Source organism: Diadema antillarum, unplaced genomic scaffold, assembly GCF_040938485.1.
Source record: "Diadema antillarum isolate AM-2024a unplaced genomic scaffold, OU_Dant_1.0 scf00000151, whole genome shotgun sequence".
Lineage (NCBI taxonomy): Eukaryota > Metazoa > Echinodermata > Echinoidea > Diadematoida > Diadematidae > Diadema > Diadema antillarum.
The window spans coordinates 2,630,604-2,653,260 of record NW_027271040.1 but is presented as its reverse complement, the minus strand read 5'-3'; the positions used below and the strand labels follow the sequence as shown (position 1 = coordinate 2,653,260).

Here is a 22,657-nt window from a genome sequence, read left to right as displayed (position 1 = left end):
TATTTGTATTATATATGTGACCCTGCACCTCAAAACAAACAAAAAGTCGCCTGACATGAATTTTTAGTTAAGACCATATTCTGAAAGAGCAGACTTTAAGCTTTAAAATGATGTATAACTCAAATAAAATGGACTCTCCTAACCTATCTTAATATTGGAAAGAAAGCACAAACCCAGGAAAAGTGTGAACTGAGAAAAGAGGCTCTGAAGTACAGTGTCTATTCAAGCGCTTAATCTTTACCAAACCGTGCTGGCTGTGCAATGAATGGGACAAAAAACAGGAAGTAAACCACCAGAGTAACAACAATGAAGGGATTATAAGATTGAATTGAAATTAAGCATGCCTCATTAACACATTCTGTCCATAATTAATGCCAACTTTCAAAGCAGTAGAACTATCTTTTCAAAAGTTATTAGAGTTGAAAGTGAAGAGTGTGGACAAGGTTTTCAGAAATGAAAAAGAGATTCTAAAGACACACCTAATCACACTATTCTACCAAAAATGTTCGAGATTAATTGCTAAAAACCACACTTTCCTGTTCGTTTTATGATACCAAATTTTAGCATAATGTAAAAGAAGACCCTCTCTTTCAGAAAATATGAAAAAGTCAAGTTCGGCTAGGTTGACCCATTTCACTTATTTTCAGTCCTCACGCAAAATCAGTGTGTGCGACTTTATGTTCGTTTTGAGGTGCACGGTCACATATATATATATATATATATATAATATATATATATATATATATATATATGTGACCGTGCACCTCAAAATATATTATATATATATATATCATTTTATTTATTTTCATCTATTTATTCATCTATTTATTTTTATTTATTTTTTGTTTGGGGGGGCTTTTTGGGGGGCAAAAATGCGTTTTGCCCCCCCCCCCCCACTTCCGGCGCCTATGCTATCAAGCCATCTTCTCATATGGAAAATTAACAAACAAACAAGAACACATTTTGAACACATTGAGGAACAATGCGTTCTTTCCAGCATGATTATGTATTTTAATGTTTACCCACAATATGCACATCATTGTCTGTCATTGATTCAAACCATATCACATCATCAATGATAAAACCATATAAACACATGTGTTCCTCTTAAAAACAGCGATAATAATGATAGTGCTTTAACAAAAAAAAAACAACAACAAAAAACAAAAACAAAAACAAGACACACCTCTTTTGCCGGTGGTAACACCATGCCGTGGAAACTATGACATGGACTAGGAGAGCGACACCCAGTAGGGCTCCAAGGATGAATGTAATAAATTCACTTCCAGGAACTGGAGAATCTGTAAGATGATTCATTGGGTTAGACAATCGCTATCACAATAGTTTAGTACTGTTTTTCATATCATTCTATAACACGAATGAATTGATCACATTACTTGATGTGATTGACATACTTCAGAGTCATTGTTAGTGTAAGTGCTATTTTACTGCATTAGCAACTGATTCGTTTCACTTCGCTTAAATATCTATTCCTCGTTTTTGCTTTGTTTTTGTTTTGTTTTTGTTTCTGATTTTTTTTTGGGGGGAGGGGGCAAGCTGTACTGTATGGTAAGATCAGGTGTATCGTGTGAATATAAGGTTGTTTGCATATGTTTTGAAGTCTACAGCTGATTGTATTAAAAAAAAGGATATCATGCACATTTACACAGGCTCATAATTATTCTTAAATCTTTTTTCTAAAAAAAAATAGTAAACTTTGTCACGGCATTCTTTGCATTGCTTTGGAGTAGGATAAAGTTGGATAATTTTGGATAAAGAAGAAAAAAGTTAAGTTAAACTTTAATCAACTCTGCGATTAACGCAGCTCAGTAGTTTGGATATTCAAAATCTGAATGGAAGCGGATAGATTGACATTTGACATTTGAATTTGTTTGGAAACTGTATCATCGAAATGTTATACATGTTATGTAACTCTGGATCCACTGCTTTATTGTACTCCAAGTTTCAGACATCCCATATTTTGTGCGAACTAAAATAGTTCGACCGAAGGCAACCACAATGCCTATCTTGACGTATATTGCAAAATCCACCGTTACACTTCTTGTAGCCTTTGTGATGCAGTTTATGACGTAGCATAGCATTCATTATGTGCTCACAGTAACCCTTGACAAAACATTATCACTTGCAACAGCAAAGCAGAAGCAAGTAAAGGTACCATTCATTTAACACTTAAAAATTTATAACTACAAGCAACTTACCTGAAGAAGCGATGGCGGTGTCATGAAAAGTCATGAGCTCTTGTGTAGACTGTCCATTGCCTATTTTTTAAAGTGATGTAGAACAGCAAAATGAGTAGTTCTTCGGTTAATAAGGTATTATGTGTGGATAAGTGTGTGTGTGTTTGTGGATTAGTTATGTCATACTGAAAATGCTAAATGAAAAGATGTGTATCTTCATTAGATCCAGTACAACATCAAAATCTTTTGATACTTGAGATACCGATATATTTCTTTTGTCTTAAGCAGCTTGTTAGTATTTTATAATATTTTTGAATGATTATCGTTTTGATATCTTTCATATTTTTTTAAAAAATAACTGGTATATTTTTTAAAAATAACTGGTACTGATGCAGTGCTTATATACTCACCTTTTTGTCCTCAATCACTTTTGGGTGATTGAAAAGTGATTTTGTAATAGAAAGAGTATTTTTTTTTCTATGTCATGGAGTGATTAAGTAGAAAAATCACAATTTTACCGTATTTGTTGGAAAAAAAAAACTTTTTGATCTTCATGCCATGGCATGATTGCTTATTTTTTTTTTATCTCTCCCATTCTTATTGCATTGATAGGAACTGAATAGTTTTTTGGGGTTTTTTGGGATAAATTAGCCTGTCTGTAATTTTAAGATATAATAAAACAGTCACGTTTAATATGAACGTATTCATATTTTGTAAGTATCATTACTAACGGTGAAAACGGTGACCTACAAACGATTATCTATAATTCAAATAAGCCAAATTTTTATTAATTTCCGATTCTTTTTCGTTAAAAAGAAATAATAACCAGAGTTAAATACGGATGCTCGGACATTTGATATAAATTGTGTAATTTGTTTTATGGAGTTTTGATATTGCATCCAATCCGTTGTACAAGCTCAAGCTGGTTATACACTAGCTGCTTGGCATTCAAATAATCTCCTGACACCATCCTATCATGGCAACATTTACTGAATAGAATGGAGTTACTGCATGGATATCTGACACATGACAGGTGTACGTAAATTTTTCAGTCATATTAAAGGAACATTCACTATGATTGTTGTTATAGTTTTTCTATGATGTAAATTCATAATACATTCTAGATAATGTACATGATTTTTTTTCGGAGGGCTTCTGCAAGCGCTATGTATTATAACATACGCTTGTAATTAGCTGATTTGTGTTTTTTTTTTCATTGAGTCATTACAGTCGAAATGCAAGCAACCATAATCGCCTCCTACAATGTATTTGGCCATCCAGGACCGACTATACAGTCTCTCAATCTGTTCGCCCCCATCAGTATTTTTTTTTTTTTGCATAATTTTGCTAGGTTGTTCTCATGTATCCATTGAGATCATCGCAAAAAGAAAAAGAAGCTATTTCCCACTTGTTACAACATGCTGTGTTTTTCACTATCCTTTTTTATTTACAGCTGCATGACGGCAGGTGCTCGTTATTGAGTCAATAGCCCTGTTGTTTTGATCCTTGGTATATATTCCATCATAGCTAAAACGAAACGGTTGTTTAAAAGAGATGGATCAAACAGGTCACAAATTTTATAACTGTTGTTGTTGACCATCACTCAAATAACAAGCGATACACCTTTACAAAGTTTTCACGGTGACTTCATTTTTTTCTTTCTCTCAATGGAAAAAAAAAAATATATTAAGTTTTATGAGCTATAAATACATTTCTTTAGAAGAGCTGTTTTTATATAAACTGTTCCTCTTTCTCATTTATAGATGCAATAACGGCTGTAAATTTGAATGTACATTTTGTTGCACCCATACAACGTCTATCTGTTTGATGTAAGTTGTATGTATAGCAGTGTCCTATTTGACTTGAAGTTATAAATAGGAATACTCATCTTCTACTACACCATTATACGGAATAGTTCTTTAGTTGACTCATAAAACTGATGTGCATGTGCAAAGCAAGTCACATAATACACGTTTATGACTAGGTCATCTACGTGTACATTACGAATGTCATTTACGAATATTTCTCGCTTTTTTTTCTCAATGACATGTCTACTTTCATTTATGCAGAAACATTAACCATCAATCATTTTCTTTTTCCCCGCAACTCGAATATATAATGTTTCTTTTCCATACACGAGCGCATCTATATTTATAGTTATGATAGACATGATCCACGTTTTAGTGAACTATTGTACAAAGCGACTTACTGCCGATTTTCTCAATTCAATTCAATTCAAAGTTTATTTCATTTTCCGACATAACATATGTTTCACTTCTTTTGATAACAGAGAACAAGGTAAATAGAACATAGTGAAATGAAAAGACTGTACAATAATTGAGGACCTTTAGTAATCATACATTGTATAGTAAAAAAGAAACAGAAGTGATCGAAATGAAGTACATGTATACCGTGCGAAAAATGGAGGGACCCACTAAAAAGACAGAGCTTGTAGTGTGTGGGCCCCTCTGGAGAAGAACATTGATGGAATCGAATCATCGTAGATACAAAAGATAACAAAGTGGAAGAAGTCTGGATACAAAAGATAATAAAGTGGAAGAAGTCTGGAAGCCCACTAAAAATTAGATTACCATATATACACTTTCATAGACGCGAACAAACATGAAACAGGACTAGACAACGAGACAACTACTGAAAAAAAAAGGTTGTACAAGACAAACGGAATGGACAAGACTGACAAACTGAAGACAAAATAGCAGACAAAAATGCACAACAGAAACAGAAACAGAACAACAGAAACAGCGATCTTCGGCAGAAGCATGCCAAGAGAATAAGAGGATAGTTGTAGGGGAAAAGTAATATTTTAACGCCTGAAATAAGACAAGAAAATAGAAAATAGAGGGACGTATGAACAGGAGTCACATACGGAAAGTCAACTTCAAGACGCTATGGGCAAAATGGCATAGGTGACAACATTGCGAGCATCCAGGAAAAAGATACCATTAATTCTTTGAAGAGGGGACAAAGTGAGCAGGTAAGTGTAACTGAGAAAAAAGGCCAAATGGTTAATTCGGTATTGTAGAGTCGTACGATTGCAATAAAAAAGACTTCAGTCTCCTCTTGAAAGAACATATGGATGGAGCGTTTTTTATGTCTTGATTCAAAGAATTCCAATAATTTGGGCCTACATAAATAAGTGTGTTTTTAGCAAAAATCGTTCTTAAAAGAGGTAAGTGAAATTCATTGGAACGCCTAGTATGATATTCATGAAATGATTGATTTTTTAGGAATATAGAGTCAAAAATAGACGGAAGCAAGTTATTACAATACTTGTACATAAATTGCCCTAAATTAAACAAAAACAAATCTGCAATTTTTAAGAGCTTGTTGGAGTCAAACAACATATTTGTATGAGAACGTACAGGGGAATAACAGATAACACGTAGAGCTTTCTTTTGTAAGAGGAACACTCTCTCTAATAAATTCTGATGCGTGTTGCCCCAAACTAATATTCCATAATTAAGATGAGGCAATATTAACGACGAATATAGCATAAGTAATGATTTTTGTGGAATATGAAATTTCAATCTATTTACAATGCCTATATTACGTGAAATTATATTGCAGACATTATCAACATGTGATTTCCAGGAAAGTTTTTCATCCACAATGACACCCAAAAATTTGATATGTGAGACTCTTTGTAGATGAGAGTCATCTAATACTATATTTGTACTTAAACTATCAACAATATTACTAAAAAGCATATATTTTGTTTTTTGAGCATTGAGTGATAGCCTATTGGCCCTGACCCAATTTGTCACTTTTTTCAATTCAATGTTAATTTTATGAACGAGAAAATCAATATCATTATGGGCAAAAAATACATTAGTGTCATCTGCAAAATGAATAAAAGAGAGGTCGTCGGATACGCGACAAAAATCATTGATATAAATAATAAACAATAACGGCCCTAAGAGACTTCCCTGTGGGACACCACATTTAACTTCTCTGACAACGGAATCATCGTTTTTAATTGTAACGAATTGTTTTCTATCAACTAAATAACTCTTGAACCACTCCAAGGCCTTCCCACGTATTCCATAATGCGATAACTTATAAAGTAAAATATCGTGATTGATAGTGTCGAAGGCCTTGGAGAAGTCCAAGAAAATACTAACTAAATGAGAATGGTTATCGATTGCGTGAACAACTCTATCAACAAAATGCAAAAGAGCATGCGTAGTACTATGTTTCTCACGAAAACCAAACTGAAAATTCGTAAAAACGTCGTGTACCTTCAAAAAATTGATCATTCTCTTGTAAATAAGTTTTTCTAAAACCTTAGACAATGACGATAATAATGAAATTGGGCGATAATTGCTGACTTCGAACTTATCGCCTGCCTTAAATATTGGGATTACTTTAGCTAATTTCATTTTATCAGGGAATACACCATTAAAAATTGACAGATTAAATATATGAGCAAGTGGATCAGCAATCGAGGAAATAACACCCTTAAGTATGAAATTATCTATCTCATCATAACCAGAACTTCGTTTATTTTCAAAAGAAGAAGTTATATCAATAATTTCAAATCTGTTAGTTGGTATAAAAAATATGGAAACAGAATTACGCTGACCTAAAAATTCAGTAAAATGAGAATCTGTTGCAGGAATGTTTTGAGCATAATTTTCGCCTATTTTTGAAAAATAAGAATTAAAAATATTTGCAATATGAAGAGGATCATTAATCAATTCATCATTCAATTTAATTTTATCAATGTCAGAGTGTTTACTCGGAACATTCATGGCCTGTTTTAGGACTTTCCAAGTATTTTTCATATCAAACTTATATTTCGATAATTGCTTAAAGTAATATCTTTTCTTTTCAGAACGTAAAATCATTGTCAAAGTATTTTTATATGATGTATATCTATTCTTCGATCGCTCAGTTTTTTCCAATTTGTACTTGTAATACAAACGATTTTTCCTATTAATTGAGCGAAGAATTGATCTGGAAATCCAAGGTAATCTAGGTGTCTTTTTATACTCTGTTCTATTTCTTTGTTTTGGGATTACATCATCTAAATGATGATTAAAAGTTTCCATAAAATTACAAAAGGATATATTAACATCATCGCTGCCAAATACTCCTGACCAGTCAGCATTCTCCAGGGCCACATCAAAACTAGCTAACTTTTCAGGTGAAACTCTACGTCTAAACAAAAGAGGTGAAATAGGTTTAATATTAGCTGGTGTTTTAAGAGTAAAACAAGTCATTATTGGAAAATGATCAGTCATATCTGAAAGGATTATAAAAGAGTCAGGGAGGGGTAGAATATTACAAAATAAGTTGTCAATGAGGGTGGCCGAGCGATCTGTAACACGTGTGGGTTTAGAAATAAGAGGAAGAAAGGACGAGGACAGAAGTGTGTGAAGAAAATCACTAGAGATATTATCATGCTCAGACTTCAGCAAATCAATGTTGAAATCACCGAGTAAAAAGCAATCCTTATTTCGGAAAACGTGTGAATTATCAAGATCTGAAAAATAAGTTAAAAAATCATTGGCGTTTGAATTAGGAGGTCTGTATATAATGCCTACCATAAGATTTCTACATCCTGGGATAAGAATTTCTATAAACAAAGATTCAACAACATTGTCCATTCTAGAAATATCTTCATGAACAATAGTATCAAAGGAACGTGATATGTACAATGCAACGCCCCCTCCATTCTTATCAAGCCTATTGTTAACAAACAAATTATAACCCTCAATTGCGAAATAATTTTCTGTATTGGAAGCTAACCATGTCTCACTTAATCCGATAACGGATAGCGACTGGCTTTCATCAGATTCTAATAGAAATTTTAAATCATCAAAATGTTTATTCAAACTCCTTATATTTAAATGTAACAAAGAAAACGTGTCCTCAGAAAAATTATGAATCATATCTTTGCATTGATTCACTGTAATATAATTGCACAACATATTTTGAGTGAAATCATTACTAAGATCATGAGGCAATTCATTTGCAGCTGTATTCAGGCTATCGGTAACAAAATCATCGTAAGGGGTGGTTCGTGTACTGGTTAACCCACTAACTGGGTCAGAATCTAAGCTTGTGTTCCTAAACAATTCAAAAAAAATCATCGTTCGATACGGAATGAAATGGAGCATTCAGAAAATTAGCCATACTTAAAAATACGAGACGAATTTTTAAAAGTCTGCGTTATTAACAAAACTAGGATGTCGTGAATAAGTGGACGATACGATTCTCCGTAACTTTGTTTTCTCAAAGTTTTTCATGGTGTTCAGTAAAGCTGGATAAATAGGCCACAGAAATGTCCGTCCTCAATTATGATATTTGTATCACACGATATTTACAGAATGCCCTCGGAAATTTGCACTTTGTTCATTCTTAATTTCCTTTTCATTTAAGTAGTATTTTTACTTATACGATCATTACTGGTCCCTGTCATTGATGACTATCTACTTACCTTGGCAAAGCAATCAGCTCTTTAATCAGTGATTATGAACCCTACCCCATAGTTTTTGTCTGCCGTGGTTGCCCCTCGTGACACTGCAACGACGGGGTCCCTCTGGAATGTACATACGGTTCCTTTGTTTGTTAGAATTTTGTTCGAGAATGCGGGCATGTGAGTTCGATTTGCAAATTCTTGTTTCGTGTAAGCCTCTGCTTATAAACTTTTCTAACTTTTTTAACTTTTCATAACGTTTTTACAAATTCTCAACTTGGGTTTCGTCAAAAACACAGTATACCATTCACGCCCGCAAACAATACGTATCTCTGAACGAGAACGTTTCAAGTCTCGAATTCATTAAGTGTGGCGTCCCACAAGGTAGCTTATTAGGTCCTTTACTTTTTATCATTTATATCAATGATTTTTGCAGATCATCCGACGTGTTGTCATTTATACTTTTTGCTGATGATTCAAATGTTTTCTTTTCACATCAAAATCCAGATGAACTCGTGCACATTGTTAATTCCGAATTAAAAAAGTGACCCAATGGATAAGAGCTAACAAATTATCTCTTAATCTTTTGAAAACTAAGTATATGTTATTTAGTAACTCTATAGAAGTTTTACGTTAAGAGATTATTTTTGATGACATTCAAATAGAACGTGTATCTCATATAAAATTCCTGGGGATTACAGTAGACGATAAATTTTCATGGAGGCCACATATTATTAACATAAGTACAATAATATCACGTAATATTGGAATCATTAATAGACTTAAGTTTCATATTCCATTGTCTTCTTTGCTGACGTTATATTTCTCTTTAATTTTACCTTATCTTAACTACGGTCTTTTAGCATGGGGTAACGCTCATCAAACTTTACTAGATAGATTACTGGTTTTACAAAAAAAGGCACTTCGTGTTATTTGTGGTGTCCCGCCACGTTCCCATACAGATCCATTATTCACTAAATATAAGATTTTAAAAATCAAAGATTTGTATTTTTTTCAACTTGGACAGTTTATGTTTAATTTCAACACAAATGCACTTCCCTGTATATTCAATTCAGTGTTTGCAAGGAATCATTTTTTTCCATAATTATCCCACCAGACAATCTTCTGAGTTTCATCTACCTCTTCTGAGAATATTATTGGCTCAGAATACATTTATATACACAGGCCCTAGATTCTGGAATTCATTAAGCAGCGAAATAAAAAATTCTCCTTCTTTGTATTCCTTTAAGCGTAAGTTCAAATCCTTTCTGTTAAACCCTCTCTGATGTTCGTTTTTATTAATCAAGTTCCAACAACCACAGGGTTTATCATCCAACCATCAATCAATTGATTTCTGAATTCATTAATTTATGAAATAGCCATTATAATTTCTACACAGCTGTATGCAACCACCGGCTGTTTAAAGAATTTCTTCAATTCCCTCTTCAATTCTCTCTTTCGTTTCTTTGATCAGCGTGTAGGCATTCTCTTTCTTCCTTCCTTCCTTCCTTTCATTTTCCACCTTTCTGTCTAGTCGTGTCATGTTATTGTGTGTCTCCCGTTTGTTTCCGTCTTGTGTAAATCATACTTATGTCCAGCATATACAAATAAGTATTTAGTTAGAGTTTCTTGAGTGGTTCACAATCTACAAGCTTGCTTTTTAGTGGACCTCTCAGTTCTCCTTTTTTTTTTCAACTGAAACAAAGTCTTGTATTATTTTGCGTATACAATGTGTTACTTTATTATTGTATCATTTGATATCATTTGTAAGTTGTGTGTATACGATTGTGATAATAACCTAATTCATACTGTGTTGTGTTTTGTTGGAAAAAGGAGAATGAAATAAAATGAAATGAAATGAAAATGAAATATGCTAACGTATCTGCTTAAAAACTAATTCAGAGATAATTTTATTAAACAAATAGCACTTCAGTGAAGGACAGTGCAGAAAGTTATCCATATACATTTACCATTTTTGTGTGATATAATAAGCTTCTTTGAGCGTATATATGTAGAGAAGCCATTTGGATAAGCAAACTCACTTAAAGAAGACGTCGTCTCTCGTGCCGTCGTATCTTGAACATACCGACCTTTGTCTGCGTACAAGGACATTGTAAATTGGCGTAAACAACATAATCTTACTCCATGTATGATTTGCCTTTTAAAAACAACGAGCAGTCATATCATTTTATAGAAAAAAATACCCATGTACTTGACATAGCTATTGAGTGTCAGGTTTATAGTTCATGCTTCAATATTGAAATGAGAAAGTATACTAGGTGTACCCTGTAAACGACGGAGACGGTATGTTTCCTGTAATCAGTTCATTATAAAAACACTTATAAAAGAGCAAAAAAAAAAATGAAAATAAGGATATCGTATATTATGATATTTCTATGATATCACATTTTCGGAATAATCTCCTATGAAACGGAAAATATTACATAGGTTTCTATATTTTGTATCAGTCAAGTATATGAAAATATGCATCAAGAAACCTATGAAAAGTGAATAGTTTACCATGCCATAAGTATATCAAGGTATTAGTTTACCTTTTTTTCTATTTCCAAAAGTGACACGGCACAAATCAAATCTTAGAAACCTAAGAACATTAAATTACATTTACCACCATTGTTAAGAAAAGTTCATCTAGGAAAGCATTTTAACTAATTGTGTTCACAGAAGCCATTGACAAAGAGTGCAAAAGAAAGGCAGCGGCAAATAAAGATAATACTCATTGAACGTTTTACACTTTATCTATATGGACGTAAAACTCACGTGAATAAGACATGGAGGTCCCACGTTCTGTTGTTTGCTCTTGGGTAGACCCTCCGCTGTCTGGATGTTAAGTAATGAAGAACAACGACATAAGTAGTTCTGTCATCGATAGCATAACTAGCCAATAGTCCTCCTGTGCAGGCATGTAAATATCTTAGTAACTTAAATTAGTTGAGAAAGAAACCAGAAATACACACAAAAAAGGAGCACCACTATATTAAAGACACATGTGGACAACAAAGTCAATGATTATAGCGTTGTTCTGATTGAAAGATGATAAAAAAAAACAAATGCGTGAGCCCAGCAACATGTCTAATGGTGTCGGGCTCGCATTTGTCAATTTTCTGCATAGTTACTACTGTATAGGTTACTGAAATAAAACAACGAAAACCAAAATACCTTTAAGATCCCAAGAGAAGACATTATTAACACGCACATATACACTCACACGCATGCGAAGACAAGGGATGTTGTTGTTTCTAATCAAAGAGCAAGCTGTAATATTGTAATACTTACTGAAAGTGTTGATTGCAGTTTGTGTTGTTGAGGTGGAAAAATTGGTACTATACCATTCAGTGTCTACAAACAAAGTGCGCACAAACACAAAGCGTAAAACTGGAATTAGAAAAAAGAAAAGAAAAATGAATCATGGGCACACTTATTTTACACAAGCCACGAGGACATATCAGAATAATAAAATCTGCAAATTATCAAATCATTTGAAATAAAGGCTTAAAGTTGTACGGTGTGCAACTGCCATTAATTCCTAAGTTGCAGGAAGGTCATAAGAAAAAACAAAAACAAACAAGACGCAAAAGATTTACTTACAAGCACATACACACTAGTTTTTCTTTATTACAGTTCTCTCCAATCCCTCCACTGGCTCCCCTACACCATCGTATCACCTTTAAAATCCTTCTCATTGTTTATAAGATATGTAATAATGTATATTGCCCCATCTTTCTCAAAGACTTGATTTCTTCCGCTCCTCAACTTCAACCCGTTTTCTCCATTGTCCCTCCACTCTGCAAATATCACATGATCCCGGCAGCCGTACCCGTTATGGTGATAGCGGGGCTTTTCTGCCATTCGCAGTCTCTTTGGAACAAACTCCCTCTTTATGTTCGAAATGTTGAAATTGCAGATAAGTTTAAATCATTGCTTAAAACTTATCACTTAACTCAATTTGCGTTGTTGTTGTTGTTATAGATGTAGATTATAATGCTGTATTCTAATTCAATATTTTCCGTATGTTGTGTAATGATAATTCATGGAAGAGGAAATCATCAGATTTGATATTCTAACTCGTTTGAAAATGGCATCACTTTTAAACCCGTTAGAAGCAAAACCCAAATGCACAATTTAAAATAGAAATTTCATTTGATGATAAGAGACTCGTCCATTTTTGTGGAAATGTCCATACCAAAATAGATTTGAGTAGGAAATAAAGTTTCAGAACGAAATTTATGAGGATCATTGATGCACACTATAGTTCCACGCGCGGCCTGTTAATCTACATACTTATATAACACAGCCAATTTATGAAATGCTTTACAGTACCTCATTTTTTTTGGGGGGGGGGGTGGTAAGGTTTCTTGGAATCAAAATATATCAATACAAATGTACCTCATTTTGTGAAATTAATAGACCTATATATAATGCACTTTCATCCTTCGCATTTTCAAATAAAGAGGGGTTGTTGCGACACGGATTGTCGCCCCTACACGGATTGTCGCCTCCTGCTCGGGGCGACAATCCGTGACGGGCGTTGGCGGCACGGATTGTCGCCCGCCCTCGAAGCACATTTTGCTGGGTAATATCGTTCTGGACATAATCATTGAAATACTAACACATAACTTACATGGCTACATCCATGCAAACATGCCATGTAAAAAGTCATGGTGAGGTTTCAAGGAAGTGTGTACGTGCGCGTGCACATGATAATTTAGTGTCCGTTTGTGCGTGTGCGTGTGCGTGTGCGTGTGTGTGTGTGTGTGTGTGTGTGTGTGTGTGTGTGATGGAAGAATGTGTTTATTATGTCAGTTTTTTGCGTGCGTGTTTCTGGGGAGGGATACCTAGTAAGCTGTTGCTGGCATAAACATTGATATTGATTTTATCAGCAGCTTTGAATTTGATGAGTTTGTTTGGCAGATTTGTATAATGAATTCGGAGTGGAGCTTGCGTGCGGGCGGATGCTGCTTTTCTGCATACGGTCCATTATGTCTTATTTATCAACATTGGGAAATCGTTTCATCAGGAAGGATGTGGTGTCGGTTCGGGTGTGCGTCGGTATGTGGGAAGGGGGTTACATTTCGTTATTGCAAAAGTTTGTTATTCTGAAGGCTCATTCGTCCGAAGGCTCATTCGTCCGAAGGGTCATTATTCCGAAGGTTCGTTATTCCGAATTTCATTTTTGGATCAACGAACCACTAGGTATAGGGAATTGTGTGTTTCGGATAAATGAAGCCTCGGAAAAAACGAAACTTCGGAATACGAACCTTCGTGTGTGTGTGTGTGTGTGTGTGTGTGTGTGTGTGTATGTATGTATTTGGGTCGGTGAATGTGGGTGTGGGATGATTTAGGTTTTGTTTAATCAGGGGTTGGTGGGTTGGGGATTGGATTTGAAGAAGGATAGTTATAAATTGTATGACGGATGGTGGTAGGATTTAATATTTAGGATAGATGTAGGCCCTAGATTTGTTTCGGTTTGGGAGGGGAGGGGGTGGTGGGGTTTTTTATGACTGATTTCATTCTAGATTTGTGTAATATATTTGTGTGTTTTTTATGTATATGCCCTTGTAAGTAAGAAGGTGTTACATGATCCAAACCAATATATTCAAGGAATATGTGACTCTGCACCTCAAAACAAACAAAAAGTCGCCAGACATGAATTTTTAGTTAAGACCATATTCTGAAAGAGCGGATTTTAAGCTTTAAAATGATGCATAGCTCAAATCAAATGGACTCTCCTAACCTATCTAAACACTGGGAAGAAAGCACAAACTCAGGAAAAGTGTGAACTGAGAAAAGAGGCTCTGAAGGACAGTGTCTATTCAAGCGCTTAATATTTACCAAACCGTGCTGGCTGTGCGATGAATGGGACAAAAAACAGGAAGTAAACCACCAGAGTAAGAACAACGAAGGGATTATCAAATTAAACTGAAATTAAGCATGCCTCATTAACACATTCTCTTCACAATTAATGCCAACTTTCAAGGCAGTAGCACTATCCTTTTAAAAGTTATTAGAATTGAAAGTGAAGAATGTGGAGAAGGTTTTTCAGAAATGAAAAAGGGATTCTATAGACACACCCAATCACACTATTCTACCAAAAATGTTCGAGATAATCTGCTAAAAAACACATTTTCCTGCCCGTTTTATGATACCAAATTTTAGCATAATGTTAAAGAAGACCCGCTCTTTCAGAAAATATGAAAAAGTCAAGTTCGACTAGGTTGACCCATTTCACTTTAATATTTTCAGTCCTCATGCAAAATCAGTGTGTGCGACTTTATGTTCGTTTTGAGGTGCACGGTCACATATAGGTTTGGTAGGGCCCTATACATGTCAAAACTTTCTCGTGAAGAAATTATTAGTAGGGTGGTCTATAATCGAGTTATCTATGTTGAAGTGAGATTATTTGTGGTATAAATTGACAAATGGATTTGCTTTTGTTTCGAATTGCCATTTGTAACTTTTTTTGTTCATGTTGCACCCAGAATGGGTCGATTTATGAATGATTTGAATGAAATCAATAAATATCAAGGAAAAAAGTGTTGAGTTGGTTTGTTTGCATTATGAGGTTTGTTTGAGTGTTTGTTGGTGTTTGTTTGTATTACGTATGTATTAGCGGTGTGCAATGGCAGTTCGTTTGTGCTAAAATCAAGTAACGATTGACAATTTTTTTTACGTAAGCATACAGGCACACGTATACACACAGACAAACAAACCACTACCACTATGTAACCACCACACATGCACAGTTTCTACATATTGTATTATTATACTCCAAACACACACACAAACACACACACACACACACACACACACACACACACACACACACACACTCATACGCATAACTTACCAGTCATACCCATCCCACCAAAGCTTAACAGCGGAGGAACCACCCCGAGCCCGGGGCGACAATCCGTGCCGCCAGCGATCGTCACGGATTGTCGCCCCGAGCAGGAGGCGACAATCCGTGTAGGGGCGACAATCCGTGTCGCAACAACCCCTCTTTATTTGAAAATGCGAAGGATGAAAGTGTCGCAACAGGGGTTACTTTTAGCTTTAATATTACAGACCATTTGTTTCATTTTCGACGGGTTGGCAAGACCGGACTGACGTGTTCCAAACCGGGTGGTAGGTCGACCATCCGGGTAGCTCCACACACTGGAACGTAGCGCTGCCATTGATGGCGTATCCTTTGTCACAGGTGAGAGTTATGTTGGAGCCATATCTCGTGATATTTGAGTTCCAGTGACCATTCATCACATGTCCGGGGAGATTACAAAACCCTACCGAAACTATAACAAGAAGAAAAAAAAACAGGATTGCCTGTTGAAATATGCGCAGATTAAAATCAAAAGACGGCATGGAAGAACACAAGGATTATTTTGATCTGTTCACCGCTTGGTATCGATGAGAGAGAGGACGATTAATGTATCTTTTTTTTTTTGTTTAAAACAAAATCTTACACAAAAGGGTTAATACAACTCATAACCCATTTGGATCATACTGAGCAGTTGTATACCATGCTTTATTACAGCATCACAATAATTGGTATAGACGATGAATTGTTTTATGATGCACAAAGTAGTTATGTCAAGTAATAAATTCCTGAATTTTTCATTGTACCAGTCATTACCATTTATGTGGTTAGTGTCAATGTCATGAGGATATGGGAACAAAATATAATAACACCCCTACAAGCATCTCCACCACTTCCACCACACACACTCATAATTCACCGGATTGTGCTCTGGAAGACTGGAGTAAGCTAGATTTCGAATAAGAACTTACCCCATTTCTGCATGAATTCAAAATGTGAAAGTATAATTGAATGGCACAAAGTTTGTTTATCTTTTAACATTTATCTTTTTATATAAGCTACCCTATTTGTATCACGTAGATTTATGTATTTCCTATATCTACAGTGCATGAGAACCCTATAATACAGCAATTTGAAAACCGTACATTTGTAGCTGCCGATTAATATTGTTTAATCTTTTCACCGCCTGGTATCGATGAGAGAGGACGATTGATGTATTCTTCTTTTTTTTTTTTTTAAACAAAATTTCAACACAAAAGGGTCAATACAACTCATAACCCATTTGGATCATACTGAGCCGGTGTATACGTTGCTTTATTACAGCATCACAATAATTGGTATGGACAATAAATTGCACAAAGAAGTTATGTCAACTAATAAATTACTGAATTTTTTCACTGTACCAGTCATTATATTTTTTTTTATGTTGTTAGTGTCAATATCATAAGGATATGTTAACAAAATATAATAACACCCCCACAAGCATCTCCACCACTTCCACCACACACACCCATAATTCACCTGATTGTGCTCTGGAAGACCGGAAGAAGCTAGATTTCGAATAAGAACTTACCCCATATCTGCATGAATTCAAAATGTGAAAGTATAATTGAATGGTACAAAGTTTTTTTTAAATCTTTTATCATTTATCTTTTTGTATAAGGTTACCCTATTTGTATTTCCTATACATACAGTGCACGAGGACCGTATGATACAGCAATTTGAAAACCGTACGTTTGTAGCTGCCGATTAATATATTGTTTAATATACAGAGTTCATAGTGTTCAGGGTAGTTGTAATTTCATTGTCATTTATTGTTTTTTTTTTAATACAATAAAGGGAAAACTAGTGCAATTGAACAAAACCATAATCAAAAGAAACTGCCTTAAAAAGACTTTGAGTGCATGTTTGTAGTTCCAGTGTAATTTTTCCCAGAGCTTAATAGAATTAGAATCTCAAAATGAGGATTTGATAGAAAAATAATATTCCTGATTATCTGTGAGTTAATGATAGGTCATTTAAATTAGATTTTAATTCATATCGACGACGATTTTTTTTCCTTAATTTAGGAACTTACTATTGTATAAATAGTAGACAAAATGACCGGATCCAACCTCCCCCTGGCTGGGACATGTCCAGTTGTGTGAGTAACTTCTGTCAGAAAGTACGTCCGCATACGACTTGGACCGCGAACATACACAAGTCCCTCGGTGTATGAGAGCAATCTCATTGTGTCTGAGCCCCCTTCTACAGATAGATATACACTCCTCATCGGAATGCACGTCGAATCCCAGTTCAAACAGCAGGGGGAATGCCTGTTGGTTGCCTTCGTAGCATCCAAGAAATCCAGGCTCTGCGGGAAAAGAGCATGAAAAGGCTACGATGGTTACGACCTTTAACATTATTGATTTCTTTCTCGCCAACTCCTGTTAATACATGAGTTTAACCATTCCCTGCACCCCAGAAGGTTGACCTATAAACATGTTTGTTTGTTTGTTTGTTTTTCTGTGCCATTCCAATTAGACTTAAACAGTTAACAGAGCAGAGATGACAGGGACACAAGAAACTCCAATTACTGGAGGCTGCTCCTAGACCAATACAATGTTATTTGCAACTCTGCCATAAATCTATGAAGAATGAATACTACAGTCTACCGACTGAAAGATGTCTGTTTGTTTCTCGGACGTGAAGATTAACGTGAAATAGATTTGAGTAAAGTTATAAATATTGCATTATTTTTTGTGCGTTATCTGGCATTTTGAATAAAAAGAAATATTGATAAGTATGACTATACATGAAGAGTTTGCTCGCAAAAACCAATAAGTCCGTTTTTGCAGATTTTGAAGTACGGTCTCTGTCATAAAGTACAAAATAATCCCTTTTAAATGATATATTGGTCACTACATATAAAGTTACATTTTTGAAGTTATGGTCAAAAGAAGCAAAAAATTTCTTATTATTCTCTTTATTTTTCTTGACCTTGAATAGCAAATATCTCCATTTGGCAAATATGGATTTATCGGTTTTTGCGAACAAACTCTTCACATATACATATGTACTGTAATATGTACTAAATATATATATACATATATTTCACGATGCAATGATTGTGACTGCGGTGTTAACCTCACCTCGACACTTAAGTCTGACTCCCTTGTTCGAGGAACATTCGGTGGTTGCCATGGAGCAATCGCTTAAACGATGAAACCTGTTGGAAGCTGTGCATTAATGGCAGTTAAAGCTCTTTAAATGTATTTATTCGCTTGCAACAATAACTAAGTTGACACATTATATGGGCAAAGAACGCCATAAAAAAGCTGGAGCAATTTGCTTTTGGAATCGAAAAAGTGTGGTATAAAAGTACACTTAACGGAAGCTAGGAAACAAAAAATGCATCGTTCTATCAAAGGGGCTTTACAATTTGCAAACGTTATTGACATTCCACCACGATGTTAAATTACATGACTCGTGTCCATAAATGATATGTATACATGTATATAAACATCATATATATCATCTGTCTATATGAAAATGAATCTACACAGATTTTTCTTTTCAATAGCATTTGCAATAGTAAAACAACGAAACTGCACATGTGCACTTGCACCCTAACTCACCTTTGCACACTGATGCATTTTGTAGCTACCCTATTCGGTTACACAATTTAATGTGTATTTCATGATTTGTAAAGAAGTATAACGCCATATGCTTTTCCAGAGGCCGCCATCAAACTCAAGCTTCAGCCTAAGATGATTTTGTGTGTATTGATTATGTATCATGTATGTATTCAATTCAATTCAATTCAAACTTTATTTTCACTTTTTCTTTCCAACAGAATGTACAAGAAACAATATTATGAGTTTGACATGGGAGTAACAAAGTATACATAACCAGACAGGATTAACAACATGTTCATGTTCATGTCTACATGATCAGTATAAAAAAGATATTCTATATACACTCTGCGAAAAAAAAAAAGTGGAGGTACCCACTCAAAAGACTAGGCTTGTATCATGTGGGTACCTCTGAGGGAAAGGGGGAAATAAGGGGGTGAAAAGCTTACAACTACAAAGAGTGCGGGAAACTGGGAAAGTCGGGAATAGAGAGAGTAAAAAAAGCAAAAGTGTGAAAAGAGGGAACAAAAACAGGGAAAAGAAGGAGAGAGAGAGAGAGGGAGAGAAAGAAAAGCCTAAATAATTTTGATGCAATCACCAAGGGCGAAAGCCAACAGAGACAATTAGCCAAGCGTCTTCGAAAGTGATACATTGTCGAGCTGCTTTCCAGCGGATTATGTATGCATTATGTATTATGTATTATGTATTATGTATGCATTCTGTATGTATTAATTTGATTGAATAATCAATGATTTTCCAATTGTTTTTGTATGATTATAATTCATCTATACAATATTTCATTATTGGTACATAATATAAAATGATCAATTTATCATTTTTTTTTTTTGGTGTTGGATATAATGTCAAAAGTATTGGAAAAATTCTTTGTCATGTTGTATATGTGACCGTGCACCTCAAAACGAACATAAAGTCGCACACACTGATTTTGCATGAGGACTGAAAAATAAGTGAAATGGGTCAACCTAGCCGAACTTGACTTTTTCATATTTTCTGAAAGAGCGGGTCTTCTTTTACATTATGCTAAAATTTGGTATCATAAAATGGGCAGGAAAGTGTGTGTTTTTAGCATTTTTTGGTAGAATATTGTGATTAGGTGTGTCTTTAGAATCCCTTTTTCATTTCTGAAAAAAACCTTGTCCACACTCTTCACTTTCAACTCTTAATAACTTTTGAAAGGATGCTACTGCTTTGTAAGTTGGCATTAATTATGGACAGAATGTGTTTATGAGGCCTGCCTAATTTCAGTTTAATCTGATAATCCTTTCATTGCTGTTACTCTGGTGGTTTACTTCCTGTTTTTTGTCCCATTTATCGCACAGCCAGCACGGTTTGGTAAAGATTAAGCGCTTGAATAGACACTGTACTTTAGAGCCTCTTTTCTCAGTTCACACTTTTCCTGAGTTTGTGCTTTCTTTCCAATATCTAGATAGGTTAGAAGAGTCCATTTAATTTGAGTTATACATCATTTTAAAGCTTAAAGTCTGCTCTTTCAGAATATGGTCTTAACTAAAAATTCATGTCTGGCGACTTTTTGTTTGTTTTGAGGTGCAGGGTCACATATACTTTGTGAAAAATGCAGAAATAATTCAAATCAAAATCAAATATACGGTATCAAAGTTAGCACATTATTTTGTCTTTTTCGCTCTACTCCCTTTTTTTCGGATTATTGTAAATAGAATGGTAATTTGTTTTTTATTCTGCATTTCCGAAAACAATGTCGATCACTATCTGGATATATGGTAACCGAAAATACATGGCAATCTGGCAGACTTATTGGTTTTAACTTGTTATGCAAAATCTTATCTAATGATTGCAACTTTATTCATGTTCTCCACCTCGTTTGTTATAAAATATTGCAAGTATGCGTTTTTGGTTTTGTTTTTACATTAAATCGACGTGATTGATAATTGAGCTACACACCTTGAGGTGGACATGATACGCGCTGAGTCTCTCTCCGTGTTGCTGTACTGGGCAAAGTCTGAGCCGAATATTTCTCTGCCGCTGGGAAGCCAAGCTCCCAGCAGACTAAGTCAGCAGCTCTAGCGTTAAATCCATCGTTGCAGACATATCCGTCTGATCCGAGGACAACTAAACCTTCCAGCGGAGAGGGCCCATCAAGTTTTACAGAGGGTGTTTCTTGAAAGGGAATAATGGTGAACGGGTAGACATTAACTTTGACGGATATCTATTGACACATTTGTGGCCCAAGTGTTGTAAAACAGAGATTCGGAACTTTCTGAACAATGATTCTTCAAGAGTTTCTTGCATTTCTTAGCCATAACTGGACTGACAAAAGCCAGTCAAACCAGTGGTAGAGTCGCAGTTTTGAAAAAAGAAAAAGAAAAAAAAAGATTTTCTAACATTCATTCATACAGCCCTGATTTATTGACGGGATTGTCCACGTAACGATTTCGTAGGAAAATACATTTTACGCACACACACATGCACACTCATATACAAAACAAAATCTACTCCCAAATTCTTGCACAATTTTCTTCATGGAAGTTAATATATGAAGAATATATTAGTGTAGACATTCAATTCAAAGCGCTCCATTAAGCAGCTATTTCTAAATCTATTTATCCATTGATTTTATATCAGGGATTTAGAATTGTGAAAATTTGCTGAACAATGGATTTTGAAGAGTAATTGTATTGTTGTGACATTCAGAAAAGCCACTGAAGTGGTAAAAGTCGGCGGTAGGGTCGCAATAAGACCATGTACCATTTTTGACGTTTGATCTTCTACTACCAATTAATCCAACACTCATTTATTGAAGAAACTGTCTGTTGGCAACGAGGTCATAATTAACACACAAACACACACACGCACGCACGCACATACAATACGAAATCTGCCCTTCTGAAATACCACTAAACAGAGCAAAGATAATGTTGTTTATTTTGATTACTGTCAATTCGTCTCTCATTCAACGAAGATAACACGTAAGCATGCTGAGGCAGTAATGTTATCATAACCACCTGAAGACTAGGCCCAAGTATACTGGAACAGATGTCTCTGGAAAATACGTGTTTTAACAAAATCAGCTTGTTCTCAACGGGTTAAAGGGATCGTATAGTTTTGGTTGAGACCTAATTTCAGGTTTCTAACATTTTTTTGTCGAGATTATGAGAAACCTCTTATAAAATATGAAAGAGCATGTAATTCTGTGAGGAATTCAACGGTAATTTGATGAAAATTGGTTTTGAAATGGCTGAGATATCCAAAAAAAGAGCGATTCTAATAAAGTGTGGGACCCACACTTTATCATGATCGCTTTGTTTTACTTTGTTTTTGGATGTTTCAGTCATTCCAAACCCGATTTTCATCAAATAAACTTTGAATTCCTCTTAAAATAGTATGCTCTGTGCTATATATTAAGTGTTTTCTTGGTATCTCGTTAAAAGTTAAAAGCCCAAATCACATCTCCACCAATACTGTACCATCCCTTTAATACCATAGATAGCAAGAGATGGAGTAATGTTCAGCCTCCTAATGGCTGGTATTGATTACAGTAACCGGTATAACCGCTATTGACAGAAATGTTTCA

At 35.0% G+C, this 22,657-nt stretch overlaps 1 protein-coding gene across 1 annotated transcript in view; it reads right to left on the bottom strand.

Moving 5' to 3' along the window:
* The window catches only part of LOC139721913 (uncharacterized), a 68,732-nt gene that overhangs the window by 43,756 nt on the left and 2,319 nt on the right, over positions 1–22,657 (bottom strand). The window contains exons 3-9 of the mRNA XM_071633238.1: positions 21,028–21,243; positions 18,604–18,690; positions 17,550–17,825; positions 15,726–15,947; positions 11,935–11,997; positions 11,419–11,478; positions 10,683–10,736 (exon numbers count right to left, since the gene is read on the bottom strand). Of these exons, the coding sequence (XP_071489339.1) occupies positions 10,683–10,736; positions 11,419–11,478; positions 11,935–11,997; positions 15,726–15,947; positions 17,550–17,825; positions 18,604–18,690; positions 21,028–21,243 (978 nt within the window). The remainder of the gene's footprint in view (positions 1–10,682; positions 10,737–11,418; positions 11,479–11,934; positions 11,998–15,725; positions 15,948–17,549; positions 17,826–18,603; positions 18,691–21,027; positions 21,244–22,657) is intronic.